General features: G+C 53.3%; 9 protein-coding genes across 9 annotated transcripts; 5 read left to right on the top strand and 4 right to left on the bottom strand.

Annotated features, from left to right (window-relative positions):
- Positions 1-1,111: 1,111 nt before the first annotated feature.
- Positions 1,112-3,153, bottom strand: Z519_08199 (uncharacterized protein; the record flags this gene model as incomplete). Its single annotated transcript, XM_016765927.1, has 5 exons — positions 1,112-1,964; positions 2,029-2,648; positions 2,704-2,849; positions 2,906-2,986; positions 3,048-3,153. 5 exons carry the CDS (start codon positions 3,151-3,153, stop codon positions 1,112-1,114), a joined length of 1,806 nt encoding a protein of 601 aa, XP_016617972.1.
- A 4,927-nt stretch (positions 3,154-8,080) lies between these two features.
- On the top strand, positions 8,081-9,428 carry Z519_08200 (uncharacterized protein; the record flags this gene model as incomplete). The annotated part of the gene is made up of 3 exons (XM_016765928.1): positions 8,081-8,602; positions 8,652-8,940; positions 8,992-9,428. The coding sequence occupies 3 exons, from the start codon at positions 8,081-8,083 to the stop codon at positions 9,426-9,428; spliced, it is 1,248 nt and encodes a 415-aa protein (XP_016617973.1).
- A 653-nt stretch (positions 9,429-10,081) lies between these two features.
- Z519_08201 (uncharacterized protein) lies at positions 10,082-11,245 on the top strand (the record flags this gene model as incomplete). The annotated part of the gene is made up of 1 exon (XM_016765929.1): positions 10,082-11,245. The coding sequence occupies one exon, from the start codon at positions 10,082-10,084 to the stop codon at positions 11,243-11,245; it is 1,164 nt and encodes a 387-aa protein (XP_016617974.1).
- Positions 11,246-12,608: 1,363 nt separating this feature from the next.
- Z519_08202 (uncharacterized protein) lies at positions 12,609-14,774 on the top strand (the record flags this gene model as incomplete). Its single annotated transcript, XM_016765930.1, has 1 exon — positions 12,609-14,774. One exon carries the CDS (start codon positions 12,609-12,611, stop codon positions 14,772-14,774), a length of 2,166 nt encoding a protein of 721 aa, XP_016617975.1.
- Positions 14,775-15,808: 1,034 nt separating this feature from the next.
- Z519_08203 (uncharacterized protein) lies at positions 15,809-17,168 on the top strand (the record flags this gene model as incomplete). The annotated part of the gene is made up of 3 exons (XM_016765931.1): positions 15,809-15,932; positions 16,136-16,588; positions 16,663-17,168. The coding sequence occupies 3 exons, from the start codon at positions 15,809-15,811 to the stop codon at positions 17,166-17,168; spliced, it is 1,083 nt and encodes a 360-aa protein (XP_016617976.1).
- A 741-nt stretch (positions 17,169-17,909) lies between these two features.
- Positions 17,910-19,946, bottom strand: Z519_08204 (uncharacterized protein; the record flags this gene model as incomplete). The annotated part of the gene is made up of 4 exons (XM_016765932.1): positions 17,910-18,871; positions 18,931-19,225; positions 19,286-19,665; positions 19,730-19,946. 4 exons carry the CDS (start codon positions 19,944-19,946, stop codon positions 17,910-17,912), a joined length of 1,854 nt encoding a protein of 617 aa, XP_016617977.1.
- A 743-nt stretch (positions 19,947-20,689) lies between these two features.
- On the top strand, positions 20,690-22,586 carry Z519_08205 (uncharacterized protein; the record flags this gene model as incomplete). Its single annotated transcript, XM_016765933.1, has 3 exons — positions 20,690-20,986; positions 21,057-21,696; positions 21,751-22,586. The coding sequence occupies 3 exons, from the start codon at positions 20,690-20,692 to the stop codon at positions 22,584-22,586; spliced, it is 1,773 nt and encodes a 590-aa protein (XP_016617978.1).
- Positions 22,587-22,746: 160 nt separating this feature from the next.
- Z519_08206 (uncharacterized protein) lies at positions 22,747-24,047 on the bottom strand (the record flags this gene model as incomplete). The annotated part of the gene is made up of 2 exons (XM_016765934.1): positions 22,747-23,436; positions 23,643-24,047. 2 exons carry the CDS (start codon positions 24,045-24,047, stop codon positions 22,747-22,749), a joined length of 1,095 nt encoding a protein of 364 aa, XP_016617979.1.
- A 652-nt stretch (positions 24,048-24,699) lies between these two features.
- On the bottom strand, positions 24,700-25,388 carry Z519_08207 (uncharacterized protein; the record flags this gene model as incomplete). Its single annotated transcript, XM_016765935.1, has 4 exons — positions 24,700-24,840; positions 24,913-25,096; positions 25,149-25,200; positions 25,250-25,388. 4 exons carry the CDS (start codon positions 25,386-25,388, stop codon positions 24,700-24,702), a joined length of 516 nt encoding a protein of 171 aa, XP_016617980.1.
- Between the last annotated feature and the right edge of the window lie 309 nt (positions 25,389-25,697).

Raw genomic sequence — 25,697 nt, forward strand, 5'->3', positions numbered from 1 at the left:
GGCAGGTGGAAATGTATGCAAGGTAACATGCAGGTCTAGATGCTAACCGTCCTGTTAGTGGCCAGTTGACTACGTGGCAGGCGACAACGAGATTTGTCGAATGAAAATGAACTTGTCCATGTTTCCACCGCGGACGGAATCAGGCAGACTGAATGGTGATCTCACGGCATCGAAAGTGTACCGAAGGAGCGAGTTTGTTACCCAGACAATGTCTTTGCCGAGCTTGAAGATGTCAACATGGCTTCTGATGGATAGCCACGAGAAAGGGCTGCATCGAGCCGACCGACGTCTGGACGGTGTCAGTCTGAAGTAAGAAACAATCCTGCCTGACTGAGATACGGCTCGTATACATACAGGAATTTGATGGTCAGAGTGCAACAAGGGAGAGCCACGGGTTTGGGTTTTCTTCCACGGCTGAGCCGGACATAGTGAAGGAGTTTACAAACCGAGCTGCCATATTCGTCACGTCCCGTTGTTGTGGTGGTGTTGATGTAGGAGGCTTGATGTCATTGATTTTGAAGGCGCAACGCGCAACGCGCTAGGCTGGGGCAGACATGGCCATGGGGGATGCAGAGTCCCGTAGGACAAGATGCAGTGGTCTCAAGGACACACGCCCCGAACCGAGTCCTTCACTAGTCACCACTGTTGAGGTCAGCCTTACAAAAGGCGGAGAGGGAGAGGACGGGCATCTGGCTCCCATACACCACCATCAGCTCAGCCTATCTCGCTCCAGGAAGCCCTTCATTCGTCCGGGAACATGTCATCGGCACGAAGGCTATTTACAAAAAATGGGGTATTGAGTCTATACCGTTGCCATTTACAACACCATTTTTCCTAGCATCGGCTTCGACTACGGGTACGACTACGCTAGCAAGTCTTGGAACCGGACCGCCGCCTAGTGCCCATTTCGTTGTGTGTGTGCTGAGTAGCTTGTGCCAGCTCAGGCATGGGGAATGCAACCGTGCACATTGCCTTGCGATGGAGAAACAAGCATTTCACGTATGCAGTGGGTATTTCCAATGCTTTGTTATTCCAATTTTTAACATAAAATGCCCATCATTTCTGCTGCTAAAGCCCGCTCCATTTCGCAAACTCAAAGTATACTAATTCCCTAGATCGACAGGATCGATCTCAAGATTTGCTCGAGCCTTTCCTCGCATGAGGTCGCCATCGGCGCCATCATCTGCTTTGCCCGCCACGCAACATACCGGTCAGGTCGCACCAGGACACATCCATCCTCGTCGACCTCTCTCCTCTTGGTCCAGTCGCGGTATTTGTCAGCGTAGTCGAGTCCAAAGCCGATTGCGAACGCGTTGATGGGGATTCCAAGCTTGTCACCCACCGTGCTGGCTGCAGCTTTCCAGGCGTCTCCACCGTGGCCGGTGAATAGCGAAAACGCACTCTTCCCGGCCAAGTCGAGCGTGGAAATCTCCTTGCTGGGCACATCCTTGCTGAGCCATGCGTGCGGTAGCCGGTTGCCAGGGTACGTACTGACGCGGGCTTGGGTGAGGTAGTTGCCGGTGAAGGGAGGGGGAGGCACCTCCTCGTCTCCCAGATATATGGCACCGGAGGTATACCACTGGTTCATCATGATACCCACACTGTCACCTTCGTCGCGGTGTCGCTCCAGCGCGTCAAAAAGCTGCTTGCGGCGCACCTTGCCGGCCTCTGAAGCCTCCGAGAGTTCCCTGTTGGCCCTGATCCGCTCCTCCTTCGTCTCCCCAAACATACCAATTGCTCCCCAGACAGTCGCGTGGTTGCGTAGAAGCTCGTTTGACCACTTCACCAGATCTTGGCCGACGGGTTGCCGCTCCGTGTTGTAGGTGTCCAGCAAGGCTGGAGATGCCTTCCCTTTCACGACCAGCGCAGCTTTCCAGGCCAAGTTGTAGGCGTCCTGTATACAGGTGTTGCTGCCCAGGCCAAAGATAGGGGGATGTCGATGGACTGCATCGCCAAGGCAAAACCTGGTTGCCTTTCAGCGGCTTTTCACCCAAAGATGTGCGGTGTCAGCAGTCCGATAGTACTTACACATTCTGCTTGGAATACGATTCTGCCGCCGTCTCGTTGATCCGCCAACTTGAAATGTCCACCACCTCAAACGCAATTCTGTCATCACCTATCACCGCCTTGAGCAGATCGCTGACCTGATTAGTGGCTTCTTGAGAGGACCCGAAAGCTTTGATGTCCATTCCAGGCTTGGGAAATATCACCAAGATCCATTGATGCCATGGTTTGACCATCCGCAACACGGGTGCGATTCCATGTTCGAGGTCCGTGTCTGGCTGCATTATCCAATGCAGGTGTCCAGTTTGATGTTTCATGATGTCGCCCAAGTCAGCATTGAACAGGATATTGTACGCGACGCCCCCTGAAGGCTGGACATTATACGAAAGCCCGATCTGCGCTGCCACTGGGCTTCTTGCTCCATCGCAGCCAAACACATAGCGGGATCGGATCTTGAATTTCTGGCCGAGCACTTTGTTCAAGGCACTGGTCACACAGCCTTGAAGGTCTTGTTCAAGATCTTCGAAACACGTGTTGAACAGGCATTTCACGCCGTGCGTAGTCGCATATCGAACCAGTATCGGCTCGAGGTAAGTCTGTGGGAGATCCAGAGACGCACAGGGACTGACGTCGGCCACTTCGCCCTGTTGTGTGCTGGTCAGCAGCCAGGTGGTATCAGCTATGCATTCCAAGGCGCACCATCTTTGCCGGCCCAGCACCCCAAGCATGGATTCGTCCATACTCCACCCCCGTTATAGAATAGCACCAACGAATCGAGTTGAGAGCGTCACCACGATTTCCAAGACGCAGACATTCGTCTTCGAGGCCAAGGTCGCGCATGCACTCTTGTGACCCGTCAGCTATGTTTACAGACCAACCCAAACAGGACCGATGATTCTACCGAGGCCTGCCATGTTGACCAGATGTGCCCTAGGAGTAGCTGTTGTTCCGGGCGCGTCCGAGATGAGCATCACTCTCAGTCCTGGCTCCCGAAGGGGTGAGTGCTTGTTTGCCACAGGTACGAGGTATAGGATTCGCTATACCATAATTGATCAGAAAACATGCCAACGATGCGCCAGCAGGGCCTGCTCCAATGACCAAGCAGTCTGTTTCGACGCGGGCATCGACCGTCGGAATGTTCCGTGACATTGTTCACTCAGGAGTAGCAAAGCCGGTTCCGCCTATTCTTGAATCCGCTAAACGCATAATACTCTGAAGAGAGTGATGAGGGACAATTCCCCCGAGATAGAAGGAGAGCGAGCGGGAACGACATGGAACTTATATCATCGCCTTGAAGCACGCCAGGGCGACTAAGCTTTTGCAACACCTGCATTAAGTAGTGATACCGCACGAGGGATCGTCCTTGTCACATCAACCAACAGACTCCCCAGCCCGCACATCTGACCGTCAAGGATACATGACATGCCTGATGGTCTTTTGGCTGGCGGCCTCATCTCGAAAGCGTAATTGCACAGCGGCAATGGCCCTGGAATAGAGTGTCTGCCTTTTTTTCCCTCTTTTTTTTTTAGCAGATTTCAGATCTGCGCTAGTGTGTGAACGTGGGAAGCTGCAAAAACGGTAGGGCCAACATGGGCAGCACGGGATGTAATTCGCTGCTCCGCACATCAACGAAGCTGACAATAAGCCCCGAAATCAGTCCAGATGTCACAATAGTAGACATTGAAGCGGCAGGATTTCCGGCGCATTTTCTGCCGTACCATGGCACCATCATACGCTCTAGAAACGGAATTGCAGCGCAGCTATTTTCTGAGATGAGAATCTTCTTACCGAGAGCATAAGTAGGGACTTTTGAATATAGTGGCAAGAGAGAAACAGAGAGGAAAAGGAGATGAATAGCAGGGCTCCGTACAATACCCCTGAGGGGATAAGGCACGAATGGGACTCGGCTGGACATAGACGGAGTGATCCGTCATCTTTGGAATGCGCGCCATTAGATTCTGTCGGCCATACTCCACGGCAGTAAGCCCTCTGGATCTGTTCGAATATCCAACAGGTACTATGGTCATCTCCCGGACGCCTCCAACAGGTGCTAGTATGCAGGCGCCGACTGGATCCAGCGGATGTGCGTAAAAGCATTTTGTGCGAACGGCACGCTCGGTGTCTCAATCTCGTCTGTACACCACCATGTGATGGGGCGCCGAGAGCTCTCCGCCTGACGGTGCTGAAGTCCAACTTCTGTCCTCTCTCAAACACTTTTTGCAATTCCGATGTACAAGTCGTCTCGTCGTCATATGTCCATTAAATAGTGTCAATACATTCAACCAACTCCTGGAGATGCGGCAAACGCCATTGTAAGAGACTGTCCATGCATTATATTATCCCGCGCATGGCCCCAATCGCCGCCCCAGCACCTGCTGCATAAAGTATTCCGGGACAGGCTGTCTGCCGGGGACCTTTGTTTCCAACTTGAATGATACCATTTGTCCCTGCCGTTGTTGTCGGGATAACTCCAGAGCCACTTCCGAATATAGTGCACTGGCTCACATCTTGAAGACCAGAACATCCCACCGAGCTTAATGAGCTGCAAATGGCGCTTGCTGAGCTGAGTATTGTGCCCGAGACTCCTTGCACCGTTATGCCTCCACCGAGACCTCCTATTGTGACCCCATTGGCACCCGCTAGAGAAGTGAAGCAAGCGGTAGAGGCGGATTGACAGCTTGTGAATGCGTTGGAACATAAATCGGCGTTGGGGAAAGAGGTCGGTGCATAGACGAAAGGATAGTACGGGTTGGTCACCGTTGAGCCGCCTCCAATCACGCCTGTGATCGAAAAGACTCCGGAGCTTGTTGTTGTTATGCCTGACCCTGTGGTCGACGATGTAACCGACCCCGTTACAGATCCCGCAATTGTCCCCGTACACACTGCATTAGACGGACAACAGGCAATATGTCCAGCTTGATCCAAAGCACAGGTTGTATCAGAAGGACAACAGACGTTGTTTGACCCGAGACTCGAGCAAGAGTTGAGGCCTGCTTCGCATCCCTGCCTTTTCATGAGGAGTACATCGTTCGGGAGGCCGAACAGAGGATTTGAATAGGGCGAGTATTCACCGGCCGACACAACAGCGATGTGTAGGATCGTGGCCAATATCCAAGGCACTCGGCGAAGCATTTCCGGTAGCTTTGATGCTCGTAGAGTTTGAGGGGGACTGATTCACCGACGAGGCATTTGCGATTATCGGTGAGCTGCGCACGCTGCGATCGGGAATGCTCGAGGCTGCAATTGAGCTCTGCAGAAAGGGGTGTGTATGTGTGTGTGCAATCAAAAGGCAGTATTTGTCTCAATGAACATATGGATACCGACATTCGAAGAGGAAGATCATCTGCTTGCTTGCTTGGAAAGATCAAATACGGATTGGAAGAATAGTGAGAAGCTCTACGCTCGAGTGACTGCCAACCCTGCTTTGTGGACGGTTCTGGGTGGCCACAGCAACCGCGCCACTTGGCCGAATCCGCTCGGCACACGCAACTCAATTGAAAATTCCTCCCTTTCTTCGTACTCGCTGCCACTGATGACAAACACCAGTGGCATTGGGCACGATCAGTTCTCTTCACGAACCGCTTCTTAAGCCTCATATCGCTAGACAATATCAGCAAGCGCGGAGTAAGTCCCAGACTAGCATTTCTTCACATTCAATCCCCTCAGCTGATGATTCCACCGTGAATTCTGCAATTCTGAGAGATGCTCAAAATCTCGATGCGGAACTTCAAATCTACACTTGATCTGATCCAGTCACGGCACCCAAACACGATTCTTGCGGGGTTGAGATGCCTTTGTGCTGATTGTCACACTGATAGGCGTGGTTGGGCGTGAAAAGGCACTTCAGGGTGCTGGCAATCGGCGACGCGAGCCCAATCTCCATCCTGCCACCAAATTGAGTGCCAAAGTCGAAGAATATTGGGCATAATATCGAGTGCTCGTATGACTCATTGGAATGCCCACCAAAGTGCGATGTAGATCGCATCAAGTTTTGTTCAGCCAAAAACAAGAATTCTGAGCCGAGTCTGTACGTCAAAGCGACCGCCATATCAAATAATGGACAGTATACGATGAATGACAAAGGGCCACTATTGCCAAGGTACAGAATGCTCATTACCAACGAAGGACTTTGACTGTGCCACTTATTTTTCCATTCGACTTGCGCCTCAGCTTCCAGAAGTTGCGTCGAACACCGCGTGCGCGACAGCCGGACGAGGCGGTCGGCCAAGTGGTCTCTCGTCCCCGTCAAGCTCCTCTGTCACTACGTACCGAGTACAGGACCATGGCATGCGGGAAAACGGGTGCAATGTGTCTGATCACACCACGACAAAAGGTCGGTGAGTGAAATGCTGCTCGACTTATCGAAGCACAGACTACGGAGGCTCGTGGAAGACGGTTCACCGCGGGGCGGGACGTACCCCGACTCGCATAGCTTGAAACTCTCTGTTACCACAGAACGCCCAGCTGCCAGAACAAACATATTCGCAGAGTACCCTGAGTACTATACGAGATGAATGTGTCCAAGATATATTTCCACAACACGTGGTGGCTGTCTGGCATATACGTTAGCCGGAACAAGAGTACATACTTGATGGACCTACTGGGTCCTTATCCTCAGCCTGCTTCTGTCAATCGGAGACTTGCCGAAGTTCTCCTCCCCGTAGCGGGATGGACCTTTGAACCTTTCCTTTTTTCGGGAGCCCCTTTCAAATATGAAGTATACATAGAATGTTAGCGTGCGCACAACTATCACATAAAGGGGAAACGGTTGCTGCTCTGGATGCTCTTTTGGTTCTGCTCAATTGATTTCCCAATTCATTAGCAGCAAGTCCAGCTATTTGCTTATTTGAGTTCCACTACAGGGGACATGTGTATCGGGCAGACCTTTCGAGTAGCAAATTCCTCCGCTCGTCGTGCTTGACAACGGCCTTCTCTTGCTCTTCACCTGATTTGGATATTCGAGCATGGATTGTCAGCCAGCCATGTGAACCACCCCAGCGGCACATGCCGCCGACGGTTGGTTAGGAACAGCAGGGGCCCCAGCAAGTCTGCCGAAGTTTTACGTATATTTGGTGGGCTTTCTTTCGCGGGGGAATCACATATTTCGCAGTCCCCGACGATGCCGGGTCCTACAGGCCATCGTCTCTCGTCAATGTCTCAAACCGTGCCTTTTACAGACCGAACCGGATTGCAGATTGGACAGGACGTTGAAATCCACGCCTACCAAGGCTCTCAGCCGCAAGCAACATCTTGTTTCGGACCTGGGGCTTGTACACTGTCTGTGGGCCGTGGCACCAGCGCTACACATATCGTTGCCGGGCCGGTTGTTGGCCTTCTATTCACTCGTGATACGCGACCGCTTTACCCAACCCCGCCTCCTCTCTTCTGCGAAAGGCTTGGAATTTCTTCAAGTCCTTTGAGTTCTCGCCGAGTAGGAGTACGGGGACGCGAGGAAAGGGGCGATCCTCTGAGTCGTGACCTGGGGTAGCATCGAGCAAGATTACCTACGTTCCTGGCATCGGCGCTTTACCCGTCGAAGATTAACAAGGTACCAAGCTACTTCCACGCGAGCGGTGAATCCTCCAGATGTAACTGCAATTGGTACAGGAAATTCACCCCACTCACGCTCGCTCCTCTTTTGGCCATGATTCCGAAGCTAAAAATGACGAAGAAATACCCTAGAGTACTCCATCCTCCAAGACGGTACTGGGAGTACTCTATCTAAGTAGCCTGTACCTCGTACTCGCACAGGAGTAGAGGACTCCACTGATATCCAATCTAGTAATCCCTGCACGACGTGAAACGTGCCCTTGCTGACGGTGAATGTTCATGGGCCTGGAGCCCAGGCCAGACATGATTCCTTCCCAAACCTGCACCAGGCCACGATCCAATTGGGGTTTGCACCTTCCCATTCCATTGCGGAATGCCGGGGTTGGTTGCGATGGTTGAAATGCACCGGCTTTAAGTGCTAGGGTACCATGTTCATGCTCGGCTGATAGACTTACATTTTATAGCTGTCTTCCTCGTTCTCCTCTGGGAGCTGTCGCGCTGCCAATCTGTCGACCAAAAGGCCACAATGGTCGCAACGTCGTCAGTGTCCCTAACCACCACCTTGGATCCTTTACCTTCAGTTCTGCGACATGGGCTGGTGGCGGTAGCATTCTTTGGAATACTCTCACTGATCTCCAGTGTCGCTCTCTTCACATTCCTGACGTATAGACTCTGTGTATGGTATCACAGAGGCCAGCTCAAGGATGGCGCCAATCAGTTCTTACTCCTCATCTACAATCTGGTGTTGGCAGACATCCAGCAAGCGATGGCTTTCGCACTGACTTCGGTATACCTCTCCCAGAATAAGATCCAAGTCGGAACCACGACATGTTGGGCGAATGGCTGGTTCGTTTCAACGGGCGACCTGGCATCCGGGGCCTTCATCCTCGCCATCGCCTTGCACACATACTACGCCGTGGTAAAGGCCCGACGAGTGGGAACCAAAGTCTTTTACGGCGGGATCATCTGCTTGTGGATATTTGTCTACCTAATGGCTATAATTGGCGTTGGTATAGATCCCAAAGTATACGTCCGAGCGGGAGCATGGGTATGTGTCTAGGCGCTGTTCCCGTTCCGCCAAGCTGACAACTACGAAGTGCTGGATCGACAAAAGATACGATAAAGAGCGACTCTGGCTTCACTACTTCTGGATCTTCATCTGCATGTTCGGGACCGTTGTCACATATATTCTCATTTTTGCCTTCATCAAAGCCAAGTCTCGGAGTCGCTCGCATCCAAACTTCCCCAATGACGATGGTACCGACCCTGCCGCTATGAAACGTGCTGCGAAGTATATGATCATCTATCCTGTGGTGTACGTTGTCTGCACCTTACCACTTGCAGGTGGTCGGATGGCCGCAATGACCGGGGTATCGGTGCCATACTGTAAGTCCTTCTCTCGCGTGTAGCAGGGGACCGCCTGACTGGTTACAATAGGGTGGTTTTGCTTGGCCGGGGCGGCCATCACCTCCTGTGGATGGCTAGACGTTATGCTCTACGCGGTGACCCGGCATGTCTTGATATTTGGGCGGGCTCCTCCACCTCCTAAAGACCTAGGCCTCGATACATTTGGCTGGAAGGATGTCGGTGACAATTTCTGGGGAATGAGGACTACCATTAGTGGTCCTCTGGGAGATCCGAATGCTCGAAGGCGTGATAAGCGCGATTTCCTGGGGCGAAGCACCCCACGTCCGCATCGCTCGCGACAATCAGACGAATACCACTTTGCAAGGCAACCAGAGGGGATCATCACAGCTAAGACCACGATCGAGGTTCGGTCAGGCCCCATCATCAACTATGCCGATTCGGATATAAGTGCAATTGAGATGGAGGACAAATCCGAGCGGACTCACTCACATTCTCATAACGAGTGACGAAAAAGATAATATAAGTGGGATTGGATATGTGACCACGATCAAGCGATGAAAAGGGTGGATTTTTGGGGCGGAATCTTACGGCCTGTTGTTACAAAGGGAAAGAGAGCAAGTGGGAATCGGGTATTGTATAACATCCCTGTGAATATGTATGATTGCTGGTGTATAAATGAAGGAGCGAGGTTTGATGAGGATTACCTGGTACTCATATTGCTACCTCCTACTCCGCACTTTGCGAGCTGATTGACGTAAAAGCAGCGTGGACAGCGTAGCCCTAACCGTTCCCGCTCGCCGAGGTACTGTATGGGGTTGCCTGGGCTTGGGGGAGCCCACTACTTGCCCACTATTAGCCCTAATGCCTACCCTTCTCGCCTAGGTAGGTCAGGATTGAGGAGCGATCCCCCAACAACTTCTGAGCTAGCAGTCAACCTTCAGTGGCGGATGGTGTTTCGCTTGCTCGGACTCACGGAACTGCGTCGACAACACTCGAACTTGACGCTTTTTCGTTCCCATCGTCCAGACTCGTCCACGACCTGCTTGTCAGGCAGAGACAAAGGGCGTTTCATCTCTGCCAACCTCAGGTCCACCATAATGTTGTCGAAACAACCTTCTCTCTAGCGAGCTTCTTCCTCCATATCGAAAACCCCGCAGTCATGTATCGACCTCCACGAATAGCCCTTCTAGGGGTTAAGCGAAGCCTGCACGCTTTCCGGACCTCTAGATTGTATGCTTCGACTTCGGAACCTGTCCTTCGCACGGCCCTCTTCTTTCCTGGCCATGGCGTCCAACGGAAAGGCATGACAAGACCTTGGATCGAAGCTTTCCCCCGAATCTGTAAACCGTTTTTAGAAGAGATGGATGATATAGTGCATTGCAAGCTGTCCACCCTCATCGATGAAGGCCCCATCCTGCAGCTCGACAAGACGGAAAATGCCCAGCCTGCAATAATGGCTGTATCCATCATGATCCTGAAGGTCCTCGAGCAAGAGTTTGGCTTCAAGACGGAACAAGTGATCGACGTCACATTGGGACACAGCCTGGGGGAATATGCAGCACTGGTCGCTGCTGGGAATCTGGAGTATGCATATGCTCTCGACCTGGTCCGAAGGCGCGGCGACGTCATGGGAGAATGTACAAGGAAAGCCAAAGAAGAATCGGGCGAGGATTTCGGCATGATTGCCCTAGTTTGCGAGCCAGGCCAGTTGGACTCGCTGATTGCAGCCGTCAGAGAATTCCTCAGCCAGGGCTCTGAAGGTGCAAAGGACGATTCCAGCGCTCTCCCAGCTTTCCAACAAATCTCCATCGCCAACGTCAACTCCAAGAACCAAATAGTGCTCAGTGGTAGCTTCCAGCGGATACGAAATCTGCTGGTCCACATACGAGAATTTGGCGGGCATGATCCTCGAGCCGTGGAGTTGAAGTCCCGCTCAGCCTTCCACAGTCCGATCATGATGCCAGCATATGAATTCATGAAAAAGACCCTGACCCCGGACAAGGTGACGTTTCCCGGCCGCGTCCCTTGCATCAGCAACGTCACTGCTAGGCCGTTTAGGTCGAAAGACGACCTCATGCAAAATCTCGCAAGGCAAGCCGTCGACACGATCCTCTGGTGGGACTCGATCAAGTATCTGGATCAGCGAGCTGGATGCCGCCGATGGCTCGGTGTTGGGCCTGGAAAGGTCGGCCGCAATCTTGTCTCGAAAGAAGTTGGCCGTTCTTCAGCGAAAGGGGGAGGAGTGTGGTCCATCACAGAACCGCATGAGATTGAAGAAACCCTGCGAGAATTGGAAGCCACTGCGAAAGAGGAAGACAAATGAGAAAGGCGGCAAGGAACAAAACGGACGCCGTTGGGACGAGCCCTTGCCAACTGGAAGTCGAAGCTGCCATGGTCTGTCAACGCCACCGATCATCCGAAAATAAACTGTTGAGCTGTGATGCCGACCACAAACGATCGAGGACCAGTGAAGGGCAGGCAGGACGAATTTGGCCTTGGCGAGGCAGAAGCATATCAGCTCAGAAGCAATGTACAATGGCTGTTAGTATCGCTAGCAGAAAGAAACCGAGGTCATATGAAGACCCACAATTCTAAGGATATAATTTTAACCCAGAGAATTTGTACACAACACCAAGACCCCTACCGAGGAGTTCAGGTCAAATCACTTCGGCGACTGTTCGACAAAGTGACACGCAACTCTCTGGTAGGCGATCCTCTCGATTCCTCCTCATTCGATTGAACAAACCAGAACGAATCTTAGACATGTCAGGGTACACACAGTGTATGACAAACTAGCACCGGCCTAGCAGGCATCATCTACGGTTTAATTCTCCAACTGAACGACCGAGCGAGCGAAAAGGGTCCCAGACATGTCAGGGTACACTTAGTTAGTGTGTGACAAACTAGCAACCGGACTAGCAGGCGTCATGTCTCGACTCTCCCCTTCCGAGCGACGCATGACCGACCGGCCGACCGAGCGAAAAGGGATCCCAGATATGTCTGGGTACATTCAGTGTACGACAAACTAGCACCGGGCTGGAAGGCGTCATATCTCGATCCCACGGAAAAACCTGCTGCGAACCCGCGGGTTTTACTTCCTCCTACCCCTATATCGAAGGGGCTGGTAGAAAAAGTTTTGTCGATTAGGGGAATGGTGGTGAACCTTTTTTTTACATTGTGTATATATATATATTTTTATTTATTCATAAGAAAGATAATTTATATATATGCGTATGTAGGTATGTACGTAGAGCAGAATCACCATACCTAAGTGACAGCACTAGTTGAAATCATTCCTTATACGTAGCCTTACGTCCCCTAAAGTGTGTAGTTGTCTAACAAGGCTGTGTAAGGCTGTCATGCCCCGAAGCACGTGCATACAGCGGAGAATCTCACATGTCAAACTCCGAAGAGCCTGCGCCTACTTTGTAGTACTCCGTAGTCAACGCCAGTCATTCTCATCCTACCACTCGCGCGCCTCCACGCCTCCACGACGTCAGACTGGCCCTTGAAGGCACCAATGATCCCCTTTCCCCGTATTTCCATTGCTCTTTGCCTCCTCGAGTAATTCTGGGCCTCGAACCAGGTCGTCTGCCCTTCCTATTTGCCTAGGTTGAGTCACAGACAACTCCAGTTTGCCAAATTCAAAATCCCATCTGTAGTAGTATGCTTATCTCTCGGCTTCAATGAGTGAATATCTCCCCTCGTTCATTGTCGAACCTGTCCTGCGCCAAGCGAGGCGATTCTCCCGCCTCAGCGGCACAACTGAGGACTCGCCCGGTTTCTTCCCTGCCGTGCCCGACTTGCAACGCTGGAGCCCCTCTCGTCTTTGGAACACTTCCCCTCCGCCTTCGTTCGAAGATCCTGCGGTCGAGCCGGAGTCAGAGCACAGAGAGACCACTGTGCAATCCATCACCAGGACCATCCAGCTATGGGCCAATCAGCTGAACAGCTTCGACTCCATTCCCTCCCCTCCTTTAGAGTCCGACGACGATTCGAGACGACTACCATCCGAACCACCTCTGCGGCAAGAGCCTCCTACCACCGAGTTCCCTCATCTTGAGCCCGACGCTTCACAACCATCGCGTCCCGCTATTCTCCCAAACCTTCGCACGAGCAGCGAGACCTCCCTGAATCCCGCCAATGAGCTGCCATATCGGTCTCGCGTACATGAAGACAGTACAAGGCCCCATGCGACATCTGATCCGCTAACAGATTTGTCGAGAGCTGCAGAAGTGGCGGGCTCGCAAGATGTACAAGAGAACGGGGGTGGCCGGAGGAGGGACGGGTCGGGGACTCTGCCTGAAGACGATGGTATGGGCCCTCTCAGACAAAAGATCAATGCGGTGTGGTCAGGCCCGGGTACGCCTGCCGAGAAATCAAGGCTCGTGCATGCATTGATGATGGAGCGGTACCAGAAGGGTGTCGCTAGTAAAAGCTTGCTGTCCAGATCGCTAGACCCTTCTCCCAGACCGGGATCACCGAGCTCGACCAAGTCAGGCGTTGGCCAGGAGATCAACTACAACCTTACTCCAGAAGCACTCCAGCCGACCTATGCACCTCTTGATCCGGACGACATGGATTCATCTGGTGAAATATCTCAGCCAGTGCTTGGCTGTGTCCATTACAAGCGAAATGTCAAGATGCAATGCAACATGTGCGAAAGATGGTACACCTGCCGCTTGTGCCACGATGAAGCCGAAAACCACACTTTACCGCGTCGAGAGACCAAGCATATGCTGTGCATGCTTTGTAACACTCCACAGGCGGTCGGTCAATTTTGCAAAACGTGCCAGGTCCAAACGGCGTGCTATTACTGCCCCATCTGCATACTGTGGAACAATGATCCGGAAAAGTCCATATACCATTGTGACGACTGTGGTATATGTCGGCTCGGCGAGGGTTTGGGCAAAGACTTCTTCCACTGCAAAACATGTGCAGCTTGCATGTCCATCCAGGCCGAAAGCACCCACAAGTGTATTGAAAAGAGCACCAAATGCGACTGCCCCATCTGTGGTGAGTATATGTTTACGTCGAATAAACCGGTTGCGTTCATGCGTTGCGGCCATAGCATCCACGAGTCTTGTTTTTCAGAGTGGTGTAACACCAGCTACAAATGCCCGATTTGTTCCAAGAGCATCGCCAATATGGAGAGCCAATTTCGACGCTTGGACCGGCACATTGAAGAACAACCGATGCCAGAAGAGTATCGGGACAATCGTGCCTACATCTTTTGCAACGACTGCAACAGCCGGAGCGTGACCAAATATCACTGGCTAGGGCTAAAATGCTCGATCTGCGAATCTTACAATACGACTCAGCTGGAGCTTCTGGGGGCCGAAGAGACTCTACAATTACAGGAGCAACAGGAACGAGCGCAGCAGGCAGGAACGTCTGAAGCAGCCTTGACAGCGAGCCAGAGCCACACGCCGACGGACCGAGCGACGCAACCCGTGGATATAGTAAGAGCGTCAGATCAAGCCGTGCCTCAACCTAGCGAAATAGGAACAGCGTCAAATACTCCCAGGAGCCGGTCGTCTTGGCTTCTGCCTCATTCACCCACAGCTCGCTCGGCCCGTTCTGTCTCCCCGGTCGTCGGAAGTTATTTTGGAACTGGGCAACGAGCAGCAGGCACACCCGAAGCACCTCAATGCGGAGCTGCATCCTTGGACGACGACGAGGACGACGATGATCTCGATTTCTGGGGCCGGCCCCACTCGCCCCGGCAACGCAACGCCGCCGACGCTGAATCAGAGGCCGACTCCGAGTCCGAGAGTGAGCGTGACGAGCCAATGGAGGATGACGATGGTGAGGAAGAGGAAGATGCCATGGACTTGATCGGACACAGATGATGGGCCGGGAAGAAGTATGAGACATGACCGAAGAAGGGATGACGTCGACCATGGGCATGGTATGAGTTTTGCATATCTTCAAGATTGAAGAGGCTACGAGTATAAGCGCTGACACGGTGTTTGTCTGGTTTCGTTTTGGGCAAAAGACAGAGAAGGAGTTTCCTCATCTCCGCCTATACCGACGTACCTGTACTATTACTTGACCATTATACGGAGTCGCTATCTGATGATATGGAGTTTGCATGGGCACAGGAGAGCTGCACGGAATATAGTATACCACTTTCTTCTGCTCTTCCCGTCACGACATCTGCTTCTTGAGCTCAACTATTCCACTGGGCGGCAGATTCCGTCCACCCATGCACCCATTGCACCCATCCATGCAACCCATGGCTTTTTGAATTTGACGTGCTGATGACCCGACAACTCAGAAGGTGAGCAGATGGATTTTATCCCAAGCTAAGTCCGCTAATACCGAATCGAGGGCCATGCCTCTGACTCTCGTCCACCCCGGCCAACTGATCCAAGACTCTTACTGGACCACCTAGACCACCTCTCCGTGCTCCCTTGCCTCTTTCTCCAATCGCCCAAACATCCCCGACCAAACCAGCATCGCGCGTTGATATAGCCGAGAGCCCTGCGGGGAACGAGCTCAGCGGACGGCACAAGCCTACACACTAGACTCGACCATCAACGGTCCTCGCACGGCATTTGCGACGACGACGCCCGAGCCCGCTGGCAACTGTAAGGGATCCGCCTCCAATTTTCCGCTCGATATTGTCCTGAATTCCACCGGCCTCCTACCGCCGACGCTGACGAGCACGACGTATATATTCGTGCGCTGTGCTCTCAAACACCCTTTGGAAAGAAGCGTCAAACTCTCCTCCTCCCCACCAAGCGCCATCACCCCGCCCTTGAAGCGCCGCTCCTCGGACATTGCATACGTACTGATAGCCCCCGCCATCTTCATTACAAGTCACCTCTCCCCTTCATCACCCTCAAAGAAGAAACAGAAACACCATCGACTAACGTGAAAGATGGGTGACTCTGGCATGCCTCGATCGCTCCAAGAGAGCTTGGATAACACAAAGGTTACCTATGTCCAACTCGGCGCTTCTGGCCTGAGAGTCTCCATCCCCATCTTGGGAGCCATGTCTTTCGGTGAGTTCAAGAGCCTCTGCTTAATTATCCTGTGGCGGGCGGGCCCATTCAGGATCAGTTCGATCGTCATCTTGCGACGGGTTCCAGGGGACATCAGACACATGTAGAAGAGGGAGGGCATTGATTCATAGGAAACTCCCCTGGTGATGATGAAACGAACCATGAAGCTAACCGATCCTTGTCCTTTTCTCCCAAAAATACAGGCCACAAAGACTGGCAACCATGGGTTATCGACGACGAGAACGAAGTGGACAAACTCCTCAAGGGCGCCTACGACCGCGGGCTCAACAGCTGGGATACCGCCAACGTGTATTCGAACGGCGAGTCCGAACGCATGATCGGTCGTGTCATCAAGAAGCACAATATCCCTCGCCATAAACTGGTCCTCCTCAGCAAGTGCTTCGGCACCGTCGGCGAGGAACCTGGTGTCTTGCACATCAAGTACCCCGAGCAGATCAAGAAGAGCAAAGACTATGTCAACCAGGGTGGCCTGAGCCGTGCTGCCATCTTTAATGCCGTCGAGGCCAGCTTGGAGAGATTGGGCACGAGTTATCTGGATGTGCTGCAGATTCACCGCTTTGATCGGACTGTGCCGGTGGAGGAGACCATGAAGGCTTTGCACGACCTCGTGCAGTCGGGCAAGGTTCGGTATATCGGTACGCTATCCCGGCCTCTTTCTTTCCATGCCTCTCCTCACCCGCTGGACTAACCCGATCCTCTCCCATTGCAGGCGCCAGCAGCATGTGGGCCTACCAATTCGCCAAGATGCAAAACTGCGCCGAAGTCCACGGCTGGACCAAGTTCGTGTCCATGCAGAACCATTACTCGCTGTGCTACCGCGAGGAAGAGCGTGAGATGAACCCATACTGCCACGAGACGGGCGTCGGCCTGATCCCCTGGGCGCCTCTGTACCGCGGGCTGCTGGCGCGCCCCTTGGGGTCGGAAGCCACAGTGCGCGAGGAGAGCATGAAGGGCAACCCGATGTTCGGCGGCCTAGACCCGGCGGACCGCGAAATCATCAAGCGCGTCATGGAGCTCGCGGATAAGAAGGGCTGGAAGATGTCGCACGTCGCCCTGGCCTGGATCATCCAGAAGGGAACCATCCCTATCGTCGGCTTCAGCAACCTGGCCCGCCTCGAGGAGGCCGTCGCCGTCAAGGGCAAGTCCTTGACCGAGGACGAGATGAAGTACCTCGAGGAGCCGTACAAGCCCAAGGCCATCGTTGGACACTCGTGAACACGCCTTTGAATAGCCAAATGGATTCTCATATGGATGGAATTCGAGGTTGAGATTGGAGCTAGTCGCGTGGGTGGGATGGGGAGGGCAGAGAACTCGGTGCGTCGTCTGCGAGGGGGGAGAGAGGCAAAGGAGATGGAGAGACGTGCCAGTGTGTTAGAACAGAACCAGCGCGACCCCGGGCGGGAGACGGAATAGCAGCCTCCAAAAAAATAGCAAGCACGCCAAGGCACGCAGGGAAAGCGCTATTGAGAGCAATCACCACACCGATATCACTACTAGTATCAACCAGGCTGACGAGTTGTCCAATCTGACTGAAGACTTCGTCCTTCTATAGAGAGTTCTACATTCACATCTGCATCGACATTGCACATCCCGTTTACATTGGAACGGCAAATGGGAATGGCAACGGGAATGGAAGTTTCATGGTCACTCGAATCAAGGCTGAGAGTAAGATGTCCGGCAAGCTATACTCGGTACTATGATGCTACCTGGTGTGTAAGTACTCCGTATTTGCGCAATCGCGAATGCTGAATGTTGAATGCGTGACGATCACGATGGTGTCATTTTGGTTCGAGGAAATTCGTTCACTCATTCGCCCTTCCATTACCAATACCATGGCCGTTGTCGTCCTTTTGATTCCTGATTCCTCAACTCTCCTCTTTTCTCTAATCACAAGTCCACCTTCCGATCGTTGGCTATTCCTCCCTGCTGGTTCATTGTGTTGTCTCTTTCTTCTCCCTAAGAAGGAAATGCGGCCACGTCGTTCGCCCGGGCGACCCGTCCACTGCCGCACGCTCCAACCTGCAGAGTCCTCACAGGGTGCTCTTCAAATACCCACTGCGCTCCGCTTTGTAGGACGTACTGGTACGCCACGAACTGGCCGGCCTTCAACCAGAGGTCCACGTACCACTCGGGATTCGTAGACGTGTAGTTCCCCGGATTCAGAGGGAGGATGATATCGTCCGCGTTGTTCAGCGCACCACCTAGCTTCGTGACATTCCCCAAAAGGAAGACGTTCTGCCCGAACGATGTTGTGGCGTTGACGCTGAAGATCACTTCCGATTCGCAGTCCTTGGTCACATTGGGCGCCCCGGCTGCGAGGGCCGGCGTATAATTCCCCGTGGCGTTAAAACTCGTTCCACGACACTGGCCTCTTGTGAGGTTCGTGTTCGCTAATGGACGCGAGGCACCCCAGCTCATTGGGAATTGACCTGCCCGACGACGGGACATGGTCACAAAGGAAGCGAATGACCAGGTTAACTTGGACGCGGAGGTGGAAAAGCCGGTGGTGCGGTCGAATTGTTCTGAGATGCTGCCGTTGGAGGGGAGGTGTTGCTGGACAGCAGAGACAAAGCCGTCCGCATATGTTGTCATGTTGGCTAAGATCTGGTTCATCACATTTCCCGTGTAGAGTCCGATGCTGATGGTGGGAAAAAGATCGGTGAAGAATGGAAGGCTGTAGTTGTCTACGGTGAGCTGACCAGCAGTTCTGATTTGATGGACGGCATCATAGAGCATTTCTGCGGCGCCAAGGGTGCAAAGTGGCCAAGGGTTGCCGCCGTAATAGGTGTCCTCCGGGTATCTGCCAATTAGCACAGCGTTTGGAGGTGGTGCGTTTTTGTTGATCGGATAGAGATTGCGGAAGCTGTCAACCAGGACTTTGTGTGTGGCGAGCATCTTTGAGTCGCAAGGCTGGAAGTCTAGGGAGGACTTCGTTAGAAGTGTCAAAGGCAGGCCGTGAATAGTATGGAATTCTTACCGCTAGCATTGCACGTAGCGTTCGCATCGAAAACCGAGATGCTTGCCAAAATCGGGTCCGAGTTGATACCGCTACGAATGACGTTGTTGACGTTCACGTCAGCCGTGAGGTAACCCCCAGTGGCGTTCCAGAAATTGTTCTGTAAAAAGCACAGGACTTGAGGTGCCTGAGCACAGGGTGAGCAGGTTGTGTTTAGCTGTCTCGCCAGAAGAGCTCCTTGGACAAGAGCGCGATGCTGGTTGGCGATAGTGAAGAAAGACGATCCGTGGACTTCCTCCCAGAGATCATAGCCCGTCTAGCAATTGGGAGCTTAGCTGAATGGGCACATTGGCTGACAGACCACCCAATGGCTTACCTGATTCCAATACTGGCCCACGTATCTCAAGTCGTTGAGGACCAGCGGCCAATAGATCTGCTTGTACAGAGCCGTTTCGTTCAACTTGAAAAGGACAGGAGCCAGATCCATAAAGGCAATGGCCCTCAAGGCGGGACCATCACGCTGCGGCCTACCCCAGGTGCCGTCGAACCTGGTAAGGTTGGTATAAAACTTGGCTTCCCCGAGGCCGTCGCCTGCTGGCCATAGCGAGCCAGAGGGGTTGGTGACGGTCTGCAGAATGGCTTGAGCAGTGGTGTAATCCTCGATGGTTTTTCTCAGAGTCAAGTTTCCGAATACCAGCTCCTCAATGAGCATTCTGTAAGTCAATGCCGAATCACGAGTCCAAGTGTAGAAATAATCTGCAAGCATCTATCAATTTTTGCAGCTCTCTGCGTTTAGTAACGGAGAAGCGACAAAACCCACTAGGATTGACTGTTGAGGGAGACGCGACGACGACGCCAGGGCTGGCACCTGGAACCCAAGTGGAGTTGAGGCCACCGATGTTGGCCAGGACGCCCTGGATGGATATAGCTTGCTCCTGAGGAATGAATGTCGACAAGGGAGCTTGTCGTTTCTCTAGGGCCGGAGACGACGCAACCAGAGTCAAGAGACTCGCTAGGAACTGCGAGGAACGCAACATTGTGAAGAGATGAGAGCAAAAAATCAAGTAAACAACAGGTCGTCCTGTACAAGGCTGGGAGAGGGAAAGGGGGAGTAGAATGGGAACGGCGGTGGTGGGGGGTTTATGATGATGACGGCTTCATGTCCAGTTCCAAGGCTTAAGGGTGTTTTACCTGTATAGGGCGGAGCTTATGCAGCTGTCACCTGTGCGACAAGCGTAGACGATGAGTGAGGGCATGGAGCTTCATTCGATCTGGGGAAGCACGGAGGTCTGAAGAAAAGCATTGGTGGAGGGAACACGTAGTGGTGCATATTGTATACGAGACACTACGGCGGGGTATTAGATAGTGAGTAGCATTTGATGTCACCGCCAAGCATTTGGCATTTGACACTTTTAATTCTCTTTTCACTTTCCTCTCTCTTTGCATTCAGTTCGACTGCAACTTCCCGCGAAGCAGACCGACGGCCAGAATGCATACTCTTGTTCCTACTCTTCAGCCAGGGTGATCCTGATACGGGTACAGCCATGTGCATATCCCCCCCTCCGCCCACAAATCATGCTGCTTAGCAGCCAGCTGGCCAAGTAGGTCCCGAAGTACGGAATACTATGCCAGAATTCCGGATGGCTCGGTTTGATCCTCGTCCGTCTCTTCTCCAGGCCCCCAGGCGAACCGTGGGCTGTATAAATAGCCATTGGGATGTCCCCAGTCCCACTCTTCTCTACAACCTGTCTTCTTGTATCTTCTCTTCCTGCCCTCCAGAATGCCTGCTGACTCAACCACTGCTCACCCCGGTCGTCGTCTCTTCCCTGTGGCCATAGACGAAATCGCTGAGAATGACCCGGCCAGAACTTGGGCTTCGATTCCCCTGTCATCTACTCTGTCCCACGGGTATCGGGACATCTCTTTTCGCGCTTTCGCAAATGCAATCAACCGCGCTGCACGCTTCATCAGGACTACCTTTGGCTCCGCCGCCCATTTCCCAACTCTGGCCTATGTCGGCAAATCCGACATGAGATATCACATATTGTCCATGGCAGCTGCCAAAACTGGCTACCAGGTAAGGCGAGTCCGACTTCGGCTCAGACACGTCAGGTCATACCTTGGCTCACGGATGCTTCCGAGGACAGATTCTGTTTTCGTCTCACATCAACAGCCTCGCAGCCCATTTGAATCTGCTCCAGCTGTGCGACTGCCATCTTTTCCTCTCTGCAGAAGGCGTGGATGTGTCAGACATACTAGCTGCTCGGTCAATGAACCATGCTGTCTGCCCAGAGTTAGATGAACTGCTAGACCCTACTCCCGCAGAAAAGTACCCAATGCCCAAAACGTTCGACCAAGCCGCTCAAGATACTTTCTTGATCTTGCACAGTTCAGGCACGACTGGCCTCCCAAAGCCTATTCGCATCACCCATGCGCAGATGGCCGCCAATGACCAGATTACTCAGTTGCCCGAGGAGTGTCAGTGTGGAGGCCCCGGCTTTCGCAGGATCAACCCTCTGAACGCTACAGCCGGAAGACTGATTGTGCCATTTGCCCCCTTTCATGTCATCAGCACCATAATCCTGATGTGTTTCACTGTCTTTGGCAAGACCACATATGTTTTCGGACCTTCGGACCGGAGTATGAATGCAACGGACTTGCTCGACGCCATTGTGTATGGCAAGGGGAATTGCATCTTCTGCGCTCCCGCGGTTCTGGAGAAATATGCCTCTTCGGATCAAGATCTCGCAAGGCTAAGTTCATTATCTAGTATCACGTATGGCGGTGGTATGGCCGTCCACTCTGAGTCCACGTCCACTACTCGGCTAAATCTTCTCATAGGTGTGCTTTCGCCTCGAGCCGCAACCATCCTCACAAATCGCCTAAAGGACACTACATTTACCCAATTCTTCGGCGCCACAGAGACCGGGTGGTGGGCACTCTACCAGGTCGGTACGGAGGAGATGGAATATCTATCGATCGACGCGTGCCATATGGGCATAGAATGGCGTCCTGTGGCAGCCGACAGCGAAACTCAACCATCATCTTCCGCGATAGCAGTTGGTGACTCGAAATCACAGCCCGCTGCCACCACAACACTCCATGAACCGGTTATAGTTCGTTTCAAAGATCCAACGGCCGTGTCCCGTCAAACCGTCTTCCAAACCTTCCCACACCTAAGCGAGTACGCGACGGGCGATCTCTTCGCCCCTCACCCGAGTCGGCCCTGCACGTGGAAATTCGCGGGCCGCGTTGACGACCTGATCCTCTTCGGCCACGGCATCAAATTTCACCCGGCCGGCATTGAGGCCAAGATCCAACACGGCCACGATCGGGTCCAGGACGTGCTGCTATGGGGAGACGGGCATCAGCAAGCAATTGCATTGATTGAGCTGACGGAAGAGGGTCTAAGGGATATGGAGCGGGGAGGTGCAGACGCGGCGCAGCTGCGGAGTGAAATAGAACTCTTGATCGACCAGGTCAACGTTGAAGCGCCTGTAATTGCGAAGCTCACCAAGACGCATGTTGTCTTCGCCGCGAGGGAGAAACCCCTTCCTCGTACGTCAAAGGGCAGTTTACGCCGCAGGGAAGCAGCCAGAGTCTACCGGGCCGAGATTGACGAGGTGTATCGAGTGCATGGTGACCAAATGGGGAGCATGATGTCAAGAGTGCACTAATGACCGACTCTCCTGCCCGGATCAGGCCCGAAACCGGGCTCCTATTAGTTCTTGAAACAGAGAGTCGAGATGGAGCGGCTCGCACGCCCTTCCTTTCTAACACATTGCTCCCCATCCAGGGACGCTATGCCCACCCTAGCAATAGAGGTTCTTCCAAAACTCAATATTGCATCCGCGCTCTCATGGCTGCATATTCGCGCTGCGTAATGGGGTCGTACTTGGGGGGACGAGCGTCGTCGAAGCGCAGACACGCGATGACGGTGTCGGGATCGGTGGTCAGGAAGTAAGGGATCGAGTAGCGGGCGCGGGTCAGCCTCTCGTCGCCGGTAAAGCGGTCCTGAAGGGGCGGGAGCTGGACGCGATGCGCCGTCGACGTGAGGTAGTCGTTGCTCCAGCGCATGAGCAGATCGCCCACGTTGACCACGCAGGTGCCGGGGATGGGGTCGACGTCGACGAACTCCCCCTGGTCTTCCTCTGTCTTCCCGCCTGCAGCAGCACGCCGTCGCTCGACCTGCAGTCCGCCGCAATCGTCCTGGAACAGCATTGTCACGCTGCTCCAGTCCGTGTGCGCGGGCATGCGCGCGACCCTGCCCCCTTCCACCGCCGCGGCCGGGATGGCCGGGTAGTGCAGCAGGCGCAGCTGGTTGTGGTGGCCGTCGTGGAAGTTCAGCAGGTGGTCCTCGTCCGCGAGCCCCATACCCAGGGCCAGCGCGCGCAGGATGTGCTTCGCCGCCTCGAAGCACGTCCAGTAGAACGAGCTCATGAACGGCCGCCACTCCGGGAGCACCTCCGCGGGCGGCCACACGTTGGGCTGGTCTGGGTTGGTCTCAGAGCCGACTTCGTAGCTTTCCTGTTTGGAAAAGAGATATATTAAAAACAATAAAAAAAAAATAAGATCGGTATACCGTGTGAACAGAATCGATAGTGTGGGGTGAGGAAGAACCCTGGTAACGAGAAGAGAAAATTGTGCACAAGGATGCCTGCCCCCCTCTCTTTCTCCTCGTGGGTAAATGGGATACAACGGACAGAGAGACACAGGAAGGAGAGAGCGCGTACCTTGTAATCCTGCACCTCCCTCAACTTCCTGACAGCGTCCTCGTCGTCTTTCTTGGACATGGCGCTCGACACCTTCTCCAGCCCTGGCCACGAATATCCGCGGTGCACCGCCCAGCCAGGCGGATGCGGCGCCTTCATCTTGTCCTCCATCGGCAGGGCGAAGAACCGCTTGGAGAGCGCGAACGCCTTGTCCAGCTCATCCCCCGGCACCCCGTGGTTCTTGACGTACACGAAGCCGACCTCGCGACATGCGCGGACGAGCTTTCGCGCCGCCTTCAGCCGAGCCTCGTGTGAGGTGTCGGCTGAGAGTGGTGGCGATGTGAATGGTGAGAGGTCGACGATGGGGATGTTGTTGGCGTCGCTCTGGCTGGGGCCGGTGTCCTCTGATTGGAGGATTGATCCCATGTTTGCTACTAGAATTTGCGTGCTTTGGACCCCCAAGTCGAGGTGAGTGTCGATGCGGGTTTCAAGGGAGAATTACAGAGTGTGGTCGATGAATGATGATTTTTTGGAGAGTAAGCAGCATCGAAGATCTCACGGGCTTGTACGAGGTAGCACAATCGACATTGTCAAGAGCAAATGGGGCTGCAACTCGCTTTTTGCATACGGGGCATTCCACGCGCGGCAAAAGATCAGTTACAGTGCCCTATTCCGGTAAAACTGCTTGCCCTTCTCGCGCCACCGCCGCATAGCAGAAGGAGCAACTAACTCCGGTTTGAATCGTGGTTGTATGCGACTTCTGTCACAGGTGGTCAGGGCTGACCCATACGTGACTGTGAGATGCATTGAATCAGTTCGAGGTTATGCCATTGCTGGTCTAAGCTAGCAAATTCAAGCCATCTGGGTATCCACCACCACGGCATTGAGCAAACATTGCCAGAATGAGTGAGAAAGAGAGCCCGCAAAGCACCTTGCCATGCACACCAAGCTGATTTTTCTTTTGGAATAGCCATATATCATCGTAGGGGATCAGTGATTGGTAGCAGTTGAGAGAGTCGGTCTTGCCGCTCAGCCAGGAGCGGCCTGGTCGTGTACATTCAAGTCATGGTAATCACGTTTACTCGTCGCCGCCCTTCTTCTTGGATTTCTTGCCAACGGGTAGCCCTTCTTTCTGGGTGTGGACCTTGAGTCTTGTCCACGACTCTTCGGGGTCCCATTCGAAGCCTTTGAGGTATGGCTCTTCCATCTCGTCATCAGCCTGCAAATAAGACGTCAGTGTGTGATCTTGGTCAATTGTCTAGATATATTGGATACAACGGAAGGACTTTACCTTCTTCTTGAATTGCTTGTGAATGGCATCCAGCGCATCCTTTATCGTGACACCTTTCAGGTTCCTTGCAGTGACCTCGAGACCTAGGGGGAAGTGCAAATCGATCTTCTTGACGGGGGGAGTGGTGAGCAGCTTCTTCAGGATTGAGGGATCTTCGACCGTGGAAGGCGAGGTGTTGATTTTCCTGGCTGAGTCAACTCCGAGCGATCAAGGGGACGTGAGGAATCCACTCTTACCATCCGGTCTTTTGCGTCTCAGGAGCGACGGCGATTTTTGTTCCCTCCTTTTCTGATCTCTAATGAGCAAGAATCCCTGAGGCTTCAGCTAGTGAGCTTACCAAGGTCATTGATATTCATGACGCCGGGAGCGCTGGATGTTGTTCTTCGCTTGGTCTCCTTGGCTGCATCCTTGTGTGCGGCATCATCGACACCGATGGCAGAGTCGACCTTTGTGAGATCTGAAGTGTCGGCAGACATGTTGACTGTGACGAGTTGGAGGTTAGGTGATGAGTGAGCGAGTCTGAGAAGGAGCAAGTGGTCAGAGTTGAGAGCAATGTGAGGCGGAAGAGAATGTTGCCAATGTAAGGTTCAAGTGATACATACCAAGAACCAATAGGTGAAGTGGGAGCACAGATACCCGATGGAGGGTACGATTGTATGTGATGGACGAGAGATTTGCCTACAGGTGGGATGGCAGGATGGAGGATGGTTTGGATGAGAGAAGGGGAGGTGAGGGAGAGGGGGAGGAGAGATGGACAGCTGAGGCAGAAGCAATTGAGGGGTCAA

Source organism: Cladophialophora bantiana (assembly GCF_000835475.1).
Source record: "Cladophialophora bantiana CBS 173.52 unplaced genomic scaffold supercont1.12, whole genome shotgun sequence".
NCBI lineage: Eukaryota > Fungi > Ascomycota > Eurotiomycetes > Chaetothyriales > Herpotrichiellaceae > Cladophialophora > Cladophialophora bantiana.